At 36.0% G+C, this 14,745-nt stretch overlaps 1 protein-coding gene across 1 annotated transcript in view; it reads right to left on the bottom strand.

The window, feature by feature from the left end:
• TRPC4 (transient receptor potential cation channel subfamily C member 4) overlaps positions 1-14,745 on the bottom strand; it is a 134,823-nt gene that overhangs the window by 58,172 nt on the left and 61,906 nt on the right. Inside the window, exon 3 of the mRNA XM_050331615.1 lies at positions 5,801-6,319. Coding sequence (XP_050187572.1) covers positions 5,801-6,319 — 519 coding nt within the window. The remainder of the gene's footprint in view (positions 1-5,800; positions 6,320-14,745) is intronic.

Genomic DNA, 14,745 nt, shown 5'->3' with positions numbered 1-14,745 from the left:
CATGTAGATGTGGCACCTAGGGACACGGTTTGTGGTGGACTTTGCAGTACTGGGTTAATGGCTGGTTGATCCTAAAGGTCTTTTTCAACCAAAATGATTATATAATCAATTAGAGGAAGACTTTAAGTATGTGTAGCAGATAAGCTACTTACATAATTCATACTATTTAACAATCTGTGGAGTCCTTATCTATAAACACAGAGACTTTTACATGATTTACAAAGCAAACATATGACCTGGTTTAGAGTACCTGGCTCTTGCCTGAAAAGATGTTTATCAAACTTTTTGAATACTGTGGTTGAGAGTTTGCAGAAATGGGTCTTTTGGATACATGGACCCAAATGTGCAAACATCGCTCCTCTCAGTTATGTGATTCTTAGACTAAACATCTCTTCCTTTGGTGTCAAAAATGTCCAAATATTATCAGAGTCTGTTTTTTGTGAGGTTTTGTTATTTTTTACAGGGAGACTTGTGAGTGCACCTTTGCAGTCTTTTGACAAATATTCATATACACAGTGACTGGCTACACATGGCTGCTGTGTCTCTGCTTATGTTTCAGGTGTGGGGTTTTTTTAAACACAGGATAGTTCTTAAGATTCCATGTTTCCAAAGTGATTCCTGCTTGCAGAGTTGGTAATTCAGGTTTTTGCCTCTGAAAGATTTTTATTGAGAAATCCATTATAATTAAAAATTAAAAACATTACTAAGAACATGGTAACTTTTCATTTCAGTACTTTAAAATTGTTTTCTCTAGGCATTGCTGAGAGCCTCAATTTTGAAAAGGTAATTCTTGCTTTCTATCATGCTTATACTGGTTTTTATAGTAATATGATATGGATAATATTAGGTATAAGAATTTCATTGTCTAAACTGTTAAAGTCCAAGTGTAATAAGAAGAAACTGCAGACAAACAAAATACTTTACTTTATTGAAATAAAGTGTTTAGACATCAACCTCAAATTACATATTTTAAATGATTTGACATGTTTTCATTGAAAAGTTCACTGAATTTTTGAAATTATGTAAAACATTTCCATTTCGCAGTCTGTATTTTGCATAGAAAACTAGAAAGAACTGACGATTGCATTTTAAAAAGTTCTCTTTTGAGTAAAAGCAAACAGATGGTTTGTTATTATCAAAAACAAACAATTTTTTTTTAATCCTGTAGCATAATTTTCCTAGAAAACAAGACTGAGCTATGAAAACTAATTATCATATTTTGCATTTAATATTTAATCTAGTCTGAACTGATTTCCCAAAAATATTTTCCCTGAAATTCTTTCTAATAAAGCCTGTAGTCTTGTTAAATCTAAATGTTTTTAAATGTGTAAAATTGTTAAACCCACTCCCTCTTTAACTCTGCCCCTCTGTCAGTCCAGGGTCTGCAGCTGCTGGCAACTCAGTAAAACAGGGCCTGACCCTAGGAGGGAAGCTGCTAGAAGATCATCTAGGGGTATTTGAGGGAGTTCTAGTAGTTAAGCAGCTGCATGTTTGGTAAACATTGGGAGAAATGAAAACTTGGAAATAGTTCTATGTTTTAAATCAAAGCTTTTAAAAAGTAATTCATGACCAGAAAAAAAATACTCTTCCAGAATTTTAGAAAATTTGGTCCTTCCTTCTTTAGATACATTTCAACATGATACATAACACTGCATGGAGGCTAGATAAACTATTCATTTACTTTGGGTTTTTTAAGATAAAAGCAGAAAAAAGCTTTTAAACTGTTTCCAGAGTGTTAAACTGAAATCTGGAGAATTTAACCTGTTTACATCAGGTTTACATACAGATAATATAAAGTATTCCAAATTTACCAATAATCTTGTATTTGGTGAGGAAGGGAAAGATGATAACCATAAACTAAGAACAGAAATAATAAAGGAAAGAAAAAAATAAAACCAAACCAAACTAGATAGCATTTATTCTTTTGAAAAGTGAAAGAGAAAAGGTTAATAATTACATACTTTAAATTTCATATTTCCTCTGTGTTGATCTCAAAATATCTAATCATGAAGCACAATGAGACAGTACTGCCAATAATTATAACCTCATCCTGTTACTATGTTTGAGTTTATACAGTTATAGTTTAAATGTCATGGGACAGTTAGTATGAGCTGAAATGAAACAGAGGTATAAATTACTAGTATAAGTATTTAAATTCCACTAATTAAACTTACTGAGAAACTAGAGGATATTGATTCAGTCTGTTTATCTCCCCTCTTCTTTATTTCATGTATAAAGGAAAATTTTAAGCACTGTAGTAAGCACTTTTTCACGTTTTTGTGGTTATATGCTTAACACCTAAACAGAACCAAAGCTAAAACAAAGCTAACTGAAGAGTGAGAGACACTGGGATTTGTTGTGATTTCTCTATTAAAAACTCTCAGTACAGGAGAGAGAACATGCAGTTCACAATGAGTGGCAAAGATAACTATCTTCTAATCATTAAAGACTACTACTATTCTCTGCTACTTAATTGCATTTTTGCACCACAGGTTTGCAATTTACTTGAGCTCAGATTTGCTTGTGAATCATACACAGAACTGGGGAGTTCCTTTCTACATCCTTGAGTGAAGCTGCAGTTAAATCAGATTAAATCAGATTTTTATTTGATTCAGAAAAATGGGAAACTTATTTCTCATTGTTCATTATGTGCTTAGAATGAATAGAATCAACAGAATCCAGTGCAATGAAATTGTGACAGCCTTTATAAAACCAAGCTCTCCCTTAGCTGAGATAATATTATACAGCAGGTAATTGGACAACAAAATATTCGTGCCCAATGCCGGGTGGCTGCGTGACTTCAGAGAATCTCCCTTCTCTGCTCCTGGTTGTAGACCAGGCAACAGTGTCAGAAACAGGTACCATAAGCATCAGCCACGTGTCTGTGCTTAAAATCAAACAGCATCACTGGTGCAAAATGAACAGAAAAAAAAAGGTACCTTGGATGTCCTGTCTAATGAAAGGACCGAAAGAAAATTTACCCCAAAGAAAGACTGCCCCAAAGAAATTGTGGGCGAGCACACAAAACATACGTCCTGGCAGATACTCTCTGGTTCTGCGACGTAACTGTGAACAGATGTCATCCAGTGTCTTACCAGACATTAATAAACAGTGTAAATTTGAAAGTATAAATCTCTTTCAATATCATCAGTTATTAATGAAAGAAGATAGATGGTTTTATCAGGGAATCTTCTTTCTTGATGATACACAGTAGGTTACCTCTGACATGACTCCATGGACTAAGAATTGATTCAACCGAGATGCCTTTTGCCAGTATATGAGCAAGAATCACAACATTATGTCAAGTGAGAAAGGAATGGAAATGCGGAGATGAGCAAATTTTACTGCAGAGAACCTCAAATCCAATTGACATAAAGTTTTTGGTCTGTTGAAGGTCCACTTCAGGGGCAAAGCCCACTCCATTCCTTTACAAGGCTTACTTCAGTATGTTTCATATCCACTTGCTTAAAATGGCCAAAAGAATTACTTCTAATAATTTTTGGTGTTAATTTCAACTTGAAAGGAAAAAAAGTAATCCTTAACTCCTGAGCTCTTAATCATTAAAACAATATAAAAGGACACATGATCTAATTTTATTTGTTCCACATTCATCACTATTTTGTCACTTTCAGATGCCATTTTTGGACTTACAACTAGATATTCTGGACAACCAGACATGATTTCTTACTCATGGAACTCTGAACTCAGCCCCAATATGGTTTTACAATGTCCTTCGGTAATAACATGAATAACGGCTGAGATGTTAGGAACAGGTGGTAAGATAAGAAAGGAAGACAATGCATTATTATCTGTTTTCCTGTTTTGCTGGGGGGGCATTTTAAGAAATAGAAATTGTAGTGGTTAAGTCTGGAACAGTACCATCTGATAATAATCTTCAAAAGCAGTGAATATATTGCCTAAAATGTTATACTATCAAGAGCTCATGGCTGGGTTCTAGTGCCTGAGCTGAAAGAACCTCCAGCCCCTGGAGGCTGCTGTATTCAGCATTAGTTGTAACATCCTTAACACAAGAAATAGAAAGACCCATCTGATGTATTTTCTTCATGATCTGTATCAGGACAGCCAGAATCCAAGCAATTGTTATGCCTGAGGTAGGTTTCTTGATCTTAGAGCTGCACCTACCAAAATATTGTTGTAATAATCAGAAATAAAATGACTGAATAGTTAAAGCGGCTACTGTTTGTTCCATCATCCAATATGGAACACATGTAAGAACACAGCAAAAAAATCTAATAAAACTTGATTCTACTTCATCAAGACTCAAGTGGTATGGATAGATAATTTTATAGAAATTAAAAATGTGTGTAAAATATAATAGATTCAGAGATTTGAAATTGTTTCACAAAATCAGTATTGTTTTAATATTTGCTGTTATGAAGAATCCTACATATGTTTATCACTGGCTCTATCTCAAATTAAGAAAATTCAAGATCTGTGTTAAGATTTAAAAGACAAAAAAAAAAAAAGAACAAACAATGAGAGGTCAGAATTTTATTTCAATGCATGAATCCTTGGGAAAACAGAAGTCCAGGCCTCAATTTCTTAAATGACTGTAAGACAAGACTGGCATTGGCATTTCAAGAAACAGAAACAGCAGGTGGTAAGTCTGGTAAAATATCATCTGAAAATAATTTATGAAGGCAGTGAATATGTTGCCTAAAACATTATACTATAAAACATAAAATTATGCGTTTCCTGAAGGAAAAAATGCTTATTAGAAGACTTATGATGTCAGATAGCAGTTGAGAATTTTTCCATCAGAACTTCAGTAGGTCCTTACCTTAATGGTAGCTTCTTAGGATTACTAAACTGTATTTCAAATGGACAAAAGAATCATTGCACATTTAATTATTATTTCTGCAAACCTTTCTAACATACTTAATATATTAACACATTTACTATTATATTTTGTAGAATAGAGATTTAGCAGTGATAAACAGACTACCTCAATATAACACAGAAGTTTCTTAAGCATTTGCCATAATTTGTATGAACAAGTACTACTTAATTACTAACAGCATTTGTCTTGCCTATAGACTTCCACAGTTCAGCTGACTTCGTATGTACAGGTTCCAAATAAGATCATACAACACATTCTGACATGAATTTGCCTCTTTTGCTTTTGCGTGCACAAAGAACTTCAGTACTTTCTAAAAGATATGCAGACATCCTCTGATTACAATTCTGACTATATATCAGTGAAGCAAACTTAGGAATTTTCAACTGTCATGGAAACCAATACCCAGGTAATTTTAATCCACTTTGGATTTTTAATGAAAGAGAATTTCAATGTCGACATTTTTGGAAGTCATACATTGCTACTTATCTTCTGTTTCAATATCTATTTATAGCAGCTATTTTTTGAGAAAACTTCTCTATAGAGGTAGCTGTAGTATGTGTTTAAGCACATAGCCTCCTTTTTCTGTCAGACACAGGTTAAGTTAATTCGAAAGTTAATTCGATATTTCTTATCCTATTACTGAAAAGCACTTCGGAGCACAACTAGTGGAGACTATGTCTATTCAGGTGTAAAATAAAAAGAAGTTTCACAGAACCTGTCCTATAAGAGAACATTTCAAATTCTGATACTATCAAACTGTAACAACTGCTCAAATTCATCTAATTAAAACCATACAAAAAGCAGAAATCTGGTAGAACAAACAAACAAACAAACAAAAAGATAAACAGAAATTTGTCTCAGTTAAAAGGATGTGTTTTAAGCTTTTATCTATCACATTACTACTAGTGAACATGCTTAAATATTCTCCAGCACACTCACCTCTTTTTGACGGTATTTAATTGCCAGTTTCAATCTTGCAAGGTCATTACCACTTTGTTCTTCTATCAAGCTATTATCATCTCTGTAATTAAGAATAATTTCCAATTCCCTGGAACTCCGTGTCTGATCCAGGAGATCTTTTGCAAATTGCTTGCACTGCCGCGACAGTTCCTCATACTCTGACTTAAATTCATTTTCGACTTTACTCAGTTCCTGCAGCTCCCAGCTCAGTTGAAAAGCGGTAAGGAAAGGATCCTCACTGGACAAAGCAATCAACGATGGGCTCGCCAGAGCCTTGTAGATATTGAGTCTGGACCGAGAGTGGCGGAGGCTGTCCACATCTGAACTTGAGACACATTCAACACAGTTACAGCGGACCTCGTGTGGCCTGGGCACAGACACCCCTTTCTGCACAAGTAGCTTTATGATTTCGTAATTGTTGGTGTGGGCAGCCAGAATAATAGGTGTGATATCTGGCGTAAATTCTGAAAACTGCTTGTCCAGAAGCACTGGTGGCACCTGTGAAAAAAGGCAAAACCCCTTAAAGGCCTCTTCACTGAATAAGAGATATAGAAAATTAAGCTACAAATTGTTTACCAGGTAATACACCAACTGATGGATCTTTGCTACTGGCCAGAGTTGATGGAAACACTTTAAACATAACAATTCAATTAGCTAAGATAGCCTCTTTCCAGTTAATAAATTACTTTAAACAGGGTGTGCTTTTTCATAGAATCTTTTTGTATGTAAACAATCCATGGGCAACCATTCTTCAGATCAAATTATTAGATAAACAAGGAAGAGTCATACACGAATGCTCCTGTCAGGTCCCTTGAAGTCAGAAAGATGGAAATGCTTTCTCATCTCTCAATGGTTCGTCTCAGTTTTATAGGGAAGAAAAAATCATGGGGGAGTAATAGTTATTATATCTGAAGGAGGCAGTGAACAGGACACAGAAAATTTAGAGTTATAAAATAAAATAGGCAAGTAAATCAGAAAGAAAATACATATTTTCTTAAAGAGAATGTTGAAAATAAAGCTGTGTAGAGAGAGAAACATGTGCCTGCTGCAAAGACCTTAACATTTTAAGGCTCAGTTCTACACTCACATGCACAAAGAAACATATTCTGTTTATAGACAAAGTTGGTAGAAAAAGGAGAGTTAGTAGAAAAGAGTTCTAAAAGATCATTTTTAAAGCCTCTTTTGATGTGCATTTCTGTATTTTCAGAAGACTGAATTTCAGAAGACTTTCATTTTAAGCTTGCTTCTTTATTTTACACTACCAGGCTCTGAAGTCATTCCCAGGTCAAGACAATTCATTAGACTAGTAAGGTTAAACACATAGGTGTAATTAGCCAATGCCAATTAAAAAAATGGCATTAACATCATCAGTCACAGACTTCCTTTGGTCCCCAGCTCAATAACCAAGTACAAACTCAATCCACATGTGAGAGGTGCTCTGACTGATGCTCTTTTAGGAGGAAAGAAAAAGGAAATCATTTGACTCAAAGGTATCTGAAGGCTAGGGAAATAGATGGCCACTGCAGGGAGGAAAAAATGTTTGATGTAAGTCTCATGACAGCACCATGACCATGTTATAAGGTAGAAAAACCCACAAATACACAGAAGAATAGTGAATAGGGAAAAGGTCAAGTATGTGAGAACAGCATGAGTTGAAATGAGCTGTTTAGAGCCTTGGGAAGGAAAGAAGAGAAAATGAAATGCACAGATTCTGAGAGAAACTCAATTAAGCTTAACATAAATGGAAGCCACTGGATAGAAAATAAATAAATAAATATATAAATAAAATCTGTAGATCCTTGATCTCCTCCACAACACCCTTTCTAATGAAGACACTATTTTGTACTTTTTTTAGCTATTCTGCATGTAAAACAGTTCACAGTTATTCAGTGGGACAGTGTCCATATCTAAGATCTCCCATGTTCGTGGCTGTCAAACAGGGGCCTGAAGCACTAAGTAGCGGAATGAGAGAATTACTCTGGGAGGTGGGCCCTTATATGGGAGTGGTAAAACGGGATGGAGAGTCAAGACTGGAGATCTGGCAAACCACAAATCTCTAGGGAAGCAATCCCTGCCTGTCCACAGTGTACTGCTGACCTCGAGTAGCCGTGCCAGATTGTGAGAAGGTATGTGGAGTCAACAGGCAGAAATCCCTTCTATGCCTTCCCATGCACTCAGACATGCACGCTTGGCTTGGCACTGGATCAGGCTGGCACACAGTCTGTTTCAGCAGAGGACTGTAGGATGACTGAGCTAGCTCACTCACCCTTACAAACAAAATAGTGTTGTGTGTGCAGATATACAGAGAAACTTGGGTTTAATATTACACAAGAGATAAGGAACCCAGTTGAGAATATACTGAAGGTAAGTGTGGATGGGGGAGACATGGAGGTACAAAAACAAGCAGAAGGTCTATGCACTGTTCCTGGTCTCAGCTCGGGTCAGGGCAAAAAACACAACCTGGGAATATGTCTTCTCAGAGGATTCTGGCTCTGTCCACACTGCTCTGTCAGGTCTCTTCCAGGGCACCTCTGCATTATCTGTCACCTCCAGGCTGAAGAGTGCACAGAGCCCACATGAGGATGCCCACGTGCCCAGATTGCTTCATTATTTCTGTCCAGTGTGGACTGGGGCTTGAAATTCATGTCTGTTTTCTCACCTGCCTTTGGAGTCAGTGGGGAAAATGAGACCCAGTTCCAATCCCAATCCTCACTAGTTATTCCTGCTGCTTTTCCTGCTCTCTAAATTGCAACTGCGACCAATGCTATTGAAGCTAGAAAGAGATTAAAATGGCAGAAGAGGTTCAAACTCTGCATTAGTAGAGAGGAGATTTTAAGCCATCATAGATCTGAAAAAGGTTTATAGAGAGGCATGTGTTGTGTTCTGACAGTGTCTGCCACAGCCAGTGAGACTTCCTCATGGCCTCAGGTTCAGGGTACCAGGGAGCAAAGAAAACAGCTGCAAGGGCAGAAAACCCAAGGACAGAAAGCTTTAACTTCAAACTCACTGACTGCTCAGAGTATTACTCTGTCACTTTGCATGTCACTAGCTTTGTACTTTCTGACTGTACTAAACAAACATTTGCTTAAAGCCCTGCCAGAACTGAAGGCTATCTTAAACATATCATCAGCTGCAAGCTCTGAAAAATTAAGACACAGCTTCAAACAACATGACATTACAATGATTGACTTACACATAGGGTCCATTAACTCAAAAGCTGCTTTTCTCAGAGCTTATGAAAACCTTTCATCTTAATCTAACTCAGATATCAAGGCTAATGCACACATTTTGGAATTCATACTCAAATTAACCCAAATATAGAACTGTGTATTAAATCATTTCAGCCTTAACTTACCAAAACATTTAAACTTAAAGGGCAAACCCTAAGACTTCAATTTTAATTACATCATTATTTTAACCCCTGACCCTTTACCTCCTATTTTAAGATCTTCTACTAATTTAAACCAAAGATAGAATGTCTAAGCAGTAAGGTCAAATTATTCCCTCATCTGCGTCAAAATGAAGTACTTGTCTTTGAAGTTCTGAGTGCTCTATGGCACTCAGAATATCTCAGCAGTTAATTGCTGACCCAGAGTACTTGCTCTTAAGTCATCAGACTTATAATGAATTTTACTTTGAAAGTACTGGCATTAAAGAAGCCAAAACAAATAACCAACACACACTGATATTAGCCATGCAATCTGAAGCTTTGACAGAACACTCACAGAAAACATATGAATCTTCCTTAAATCTTGGAGGATGGGAAGCTACTGGGTCTTACAGTCATTGACTGTTACTGTAACTTCCCAAGGCTCAGCACTGGTGCAACTATATTGTAAATTTTGGAGTTAGTGTGCTAAGTGTGAGGCTGCGTAAACTTGGCCAGGTCAATTCTTGCCTCCTTACATTTTGTTGAAAATTTGCTACTTCAACTCCATTTATAGGTCTGAGCAAACTACTTTGGTGACTGTGTATACTTGTTAAGTGAATCTTATGGTGATGAGTAGGTAAAAAGAAAACAAAATAGAAAAATAAGAAAGCATGGCTCAAAGTCTCTACACTTCAGTGCTCAAGGACACTAGAGTTTTCTGTTGCACTTGTTTTACCTGCACTCACTGTAAGTGGGAATGAGTCAGTCTGACTTGGATATCTAACAATCCTTTTAAATACCAAGTGGAACAGTCCTCTTCAATACGTGTTTATGTTGCCTGTATAGTCTGTGTGAAGAGAAGCTCCTTTTCCATGACTGGAAGAGAAATCCAAGTTAAATTAATGCCAGTTAGGTCTGAGACATTTTCCTGTCCCCATGACATTGAAGTAGGGAAGGACAGAAGGACAGCTGATGATCTCTTAGACATCCAGGAAACAGAAAAATTTAAAAGTTAGTTTGTAAAAGGAGGAACGTGAATCCCAGCTGCGTCTTTTTCTCCATCTAGATATCTCATAATGGCTCATTGATGGAATATCTCAACAGAGACCTAAAACTGCAGTGCCCATTTTCTACTGATTAAGTGCAAGAGCTCAGAATCTATGTTGATCTATTTCCTTGGGCAAACAGCTTGCCTGCTTCCTGTCTCTGTTATTTATTTACAATTATTTGCCTTTTGTTTATAAAAGAAAGCAAATCCTGCAATGGCTTCAAGTAGTTAGGGGAATAAATTTCTGAGTCATGTCAATCATGACAGCCTGATCGAAGGAAAAACCTAAAGCGAAGGAAAAAAAGAACATATGACATTAGGTGAATACACATAATCTCATGCAGTACCACATTATATAAGGAAATTAAGATTATAAAGGTCTCAGTTGCTTCAGTACTATTGCTCTACAGCTGTCATCAACCAAACACTTTCCAAATTCTTAACTCTACCTTTCAGTATAGTCCACAGCACACAAGTTGTGCCTATGCATATACAGTTTCATGATTTACATTCTGGTTTGTTGAGTTCTGCTCTTTGGTTTGCTATTATTGTATACTTAATGTATCAGCTGATTAGTTCCACCAGGATGGGTTCAAAAATTCCTCCTACGCCAACACCTTTCACATGCACTAAGTCACTGGTAAATATACAACTAAATTGAATCACTTGAAGATACAATGTCAAGAAAACTTGAATTCAGTTGTCACAGCACTGGAGGGGTCTCTAAACAGCCAATTCTGAAAGTCATGTTGAAATTATCCTCACAAGAATGCATAAACTGCAGGTCTGCAATGGTGGCCCCAGATTTGGCCCAAGTCCTTTGGCCAAACATTTCCTTCTCGCTGTGCATTGCACAGTTGGAGTGCTGTGAGGCCATCAAGAGTGTAAGGCAGACAAGTGGATGGAAGTCGCCAAACTGAGCTCAGGGACAGCATCATTTCAGACCAGTGTGTGTGACAGTAACCATGCAACAGCCATCTTTTATACTGTTGTCTTCTGCTTCCCATAGGCAACTTCCCTGCCCTCTCTGGAAAGGGTTCAATTTGTTCATTGTCCTTGAACTCATTACATTTCCTAAAAGTAAGTACCACACTCTGAACGTGGTACTGAAGTATTATCTTTTATTTTATAATAGTCTGCCTCCAAGTCTATTTTTTTTTTCATAGGAAACAGATGTATCCACAAAATAGATATAGAAAACAGACATGAAACAGATGCAGGAAACAGATGTAACCATGTGTCTTAGGCACTGTAAGATGACTATCAACAATCTGAGGACTAAATGTAAATTTTTTAGTAATATTGTTACTTCTTATGAATGCACATTTTCATAAGATTCATAAGATAATTACAAATTGTGTCCTTTAACATTTTCATGCCCACATTTCACATCAATGCTGTCAAGATCTTTAATGCTTGACTTCCAGATTTCTTTTCTCTGGAGCCTAATGTAATTCCAATTACGAATTCATGCAAAGTAGATATAGTAAAAAAAACAAAAAAACCAAAAAAACCCCATCAACAAACCAACAATTAAAGAAGCAGATATTTTCATGTGGATGTTTTCGAACAAAATATTCTGATTTTTTTTATTTTTTTGGAAATGTTTCTTTATTTAAAAATTTGCCCAGAATCCAACAATAAGGACCAATCCCTGAACACATTTTGGAGATTACTGTGGTTATACAATATGATTATGAAAATTCTAATTATTAATTTTATAAAATGTCCCTAAAATGTCCTTATGCAAAGATTATATTTCATGTCAGCCGAGAAAGGTATCTAGCAGAAAGAAAGTTTGATAAGGAACCCAAGACATATACCTACTTTTATATAGATGAATTTGGGCAAGGTAAACACTTCCCTTAGCACGGAGCTCAACAGAATTTATTTGTCAGACATAATCATATGCTAACCAACTCAAAGCTTGACAGCTGTGCTATCTCATGCCAACACTGACCCACAGCTAACCATGGCTCATGTCTCCTAACCTGTAATGCTGGGATTGGAGACAGGTATTTTTCAAAAGGACTGGACTCATCATTCTGGCCAGTTTTCCAGGGTTTGTGAGAAGAAGGTATGTAGAGTTAAAGCTGAGCGTGTTACCTTTAGAAGATTACTTTTAATATATCTCCTATTGGTAATGAGGGAAGCTGCCATTTTTGACTCCTTGTAAGCCTTTCTCAATGTATATCACATATGTGACAATGTATTTTCAATGATCACACCTAAGTGTTCTCATTTGGTGCTAATATGCATTACTGTTAGCAAAGGATAACTGGTTAGAGCGGTGTTTTATGTGATATCATCCTCATTTACTTTGCTGAAAATTTACTTTCAGCTTTGCTGGGACATTACTAGGAACAGAGATGTTGCCATTGCTCATACAAAATCCCTGTCACATTTAAATTCTTTTTTGTTTGTTTGAATTTTGAAAAGTTAAATTTACAAGTTTCAGTTATTGTCATTCCATCTTTTTCAAGTACAAGCTGAATTTTAAAAACCTTGGTGGTTGTTTTTGGATTTTCTTATTTGGTTACTCTTAACCTACTCTAAGACATGAGCCTATAGTTTTCTAATGCATTTTCATGCTCATCTTATTATAGCTGAAGTAATTTGTGTGTCACAATAGTCACAGCATGGACTGATCACTTCCAGTCTCTGTGACAGTCACATTGCACAAAAAGCATTAATGTAACATATTAAGAAAGATAACTTCTCCAATCTTTTCTTAAAGCCCTGCAGTGGTAGATGAATATGTTGTACCATTTCCAGGCAATGTTTCCAACATTTGTTTCAACTTTGTGCAGTTTAAGCCCATAAATACTTGTTCTGTAAAATGTGGATACAGAAAATATTTTATTTCTTTATAATAGTTTCAGTTTTTTAAGTACTCATTCCTTCACACTTTCCTTATGGGAGTTCGAACTAGGTGATCTTTAAGGTTCCTTGCAAGCCAGGTCATTCTATGATTCTACGATACTACGATCTGTGCTCATTCTGATGTGATCAGATGTGGTATTAACTTTTGCACAGCAATATGGTATTGTCTGGCTTTATGTTAGTCTTATTTTAATACCCTTTGCAGAGCTGTTATCTTAATAATTTTCAATTCCCATAAACACTTGGTTGATTATTTCTGCTCTACTTAGAACCTTGCATTTTTTATCACTGAACTGTTTTATTTTTTACAGTAGCAATTTTTTGTTTGCCAAAATCATCCTGAATTCTAATTGTGTCCTGCAACAGCCTTGTCATCTCCCCGAGCTTTGTGTTATCTACAGAATTAACATACACTCTTTTTCATCTAAAATGTCATGAATTAATGTACTTACTGGTATAGACCCCTGCAGAATTGCTAATTTTATCACTATGTTGGATTCATTCATCCTATTTCACCAAGTACTACCAGCAACTACTCTGAGTATGGTTTTCTTAGGCTGTATTTTGAGTGACAGTATATGAAATCTTACAAAACCAAAACTATATGATATGTACTCTTTTCCCCAACATACAGAGCTTGCTGTCTGGTGATGAATGATAATTATATTGTTATGACAGGATTTGTTCTTGCAAATCCTGGCAGACTACTATTCATATCTGTATTTTCTTCTATATGCTTACAATCAGAATGTTTGACTATTTTCTTCAGGATCCTCCCTGGTGTAAAAAAGTATAGATTTCTTTAATTTGAAAAAGTAGAATAGAGAATGGAAAGGAAATGCTGCAAAATGAATTGAAAACAGTTTCCATATAGAAGCAGAGGAAAAGATATTGGATTTGATAGATTTAGGACATGCATTTCTGAGACAGATGTCAAAGGGCTTCAGCACTTTATTTCTCTTATTTTTTCTTTCTTCTCCTCCCTCTATCCCTGAGAACTGATCCAAAACACAGTCTGTACACAAAAGTGGTCATTTTCAATTTATGTTTTCCTATGAGCATTATTAGTGGATGGATATGCTGTTCCATCAGTCAATGTCAGTATCTTAAGCAAGGGTGGAAAACTGCTAAAAGTAGACACTCAATAAAAGAGTGTCAGGATATTTAAAATTTGGTTTCAGATCTGAAAATTACACTCACTTTCTCACCATGTATCTTTTTGAAACGAGGTAGAACAGTGTTTCCAATAAGAGTTCTGGGCATTGCTTGAGTGCTTACAATGAGAAGTGACAAGCAAACATTGTTGTTTTCATTCAGGGACAGTGAAAGAAAAAAATGTAAAATGGTTTGAAAAATATAAGATCTAAGAAAGGAAAGAAATCCTATGGAAAGGATTAAAGAAGAACTTGAATTATTTATTTCACATCATAATAAAGCTAATATACACCTCTCTCAAGGTTTGCATGATGAATGAAGCCAATACTGAAACTTCTTGAATGTTCCAAGTAAACCTAATGGGGTCCTTCCCATCTGAATGTTTTTTAAATGGATGCAAAGATACTTCTCTGAGAATGGTTCATAAAGACAATATCATTTTAGTGAAGTTGGATATTCCATTGGATA

The sequence above is a fragment of the Myiozetetes cayanensis genome, unplaced genomic scaffold (genome assembly GCF_022539395.1).
Source record: "Myiozetetes cayanensis isolate MyiCay16 unplaced genomic scaffold, myiCay2020 scf5-8, whole genome shotgun sequence".
In the NCBI taxonomy this organism is placed as follows: domain Eukaryota; kingdom Metazoa; phylum Chordata; class Aves; order Passeriformes; family Tyrannidae; genus Myiozetetes; species Myiozetetes cayanensis.
This window is presented reverse-complemented; position numbering and strand designations above follow the sequence as displayed.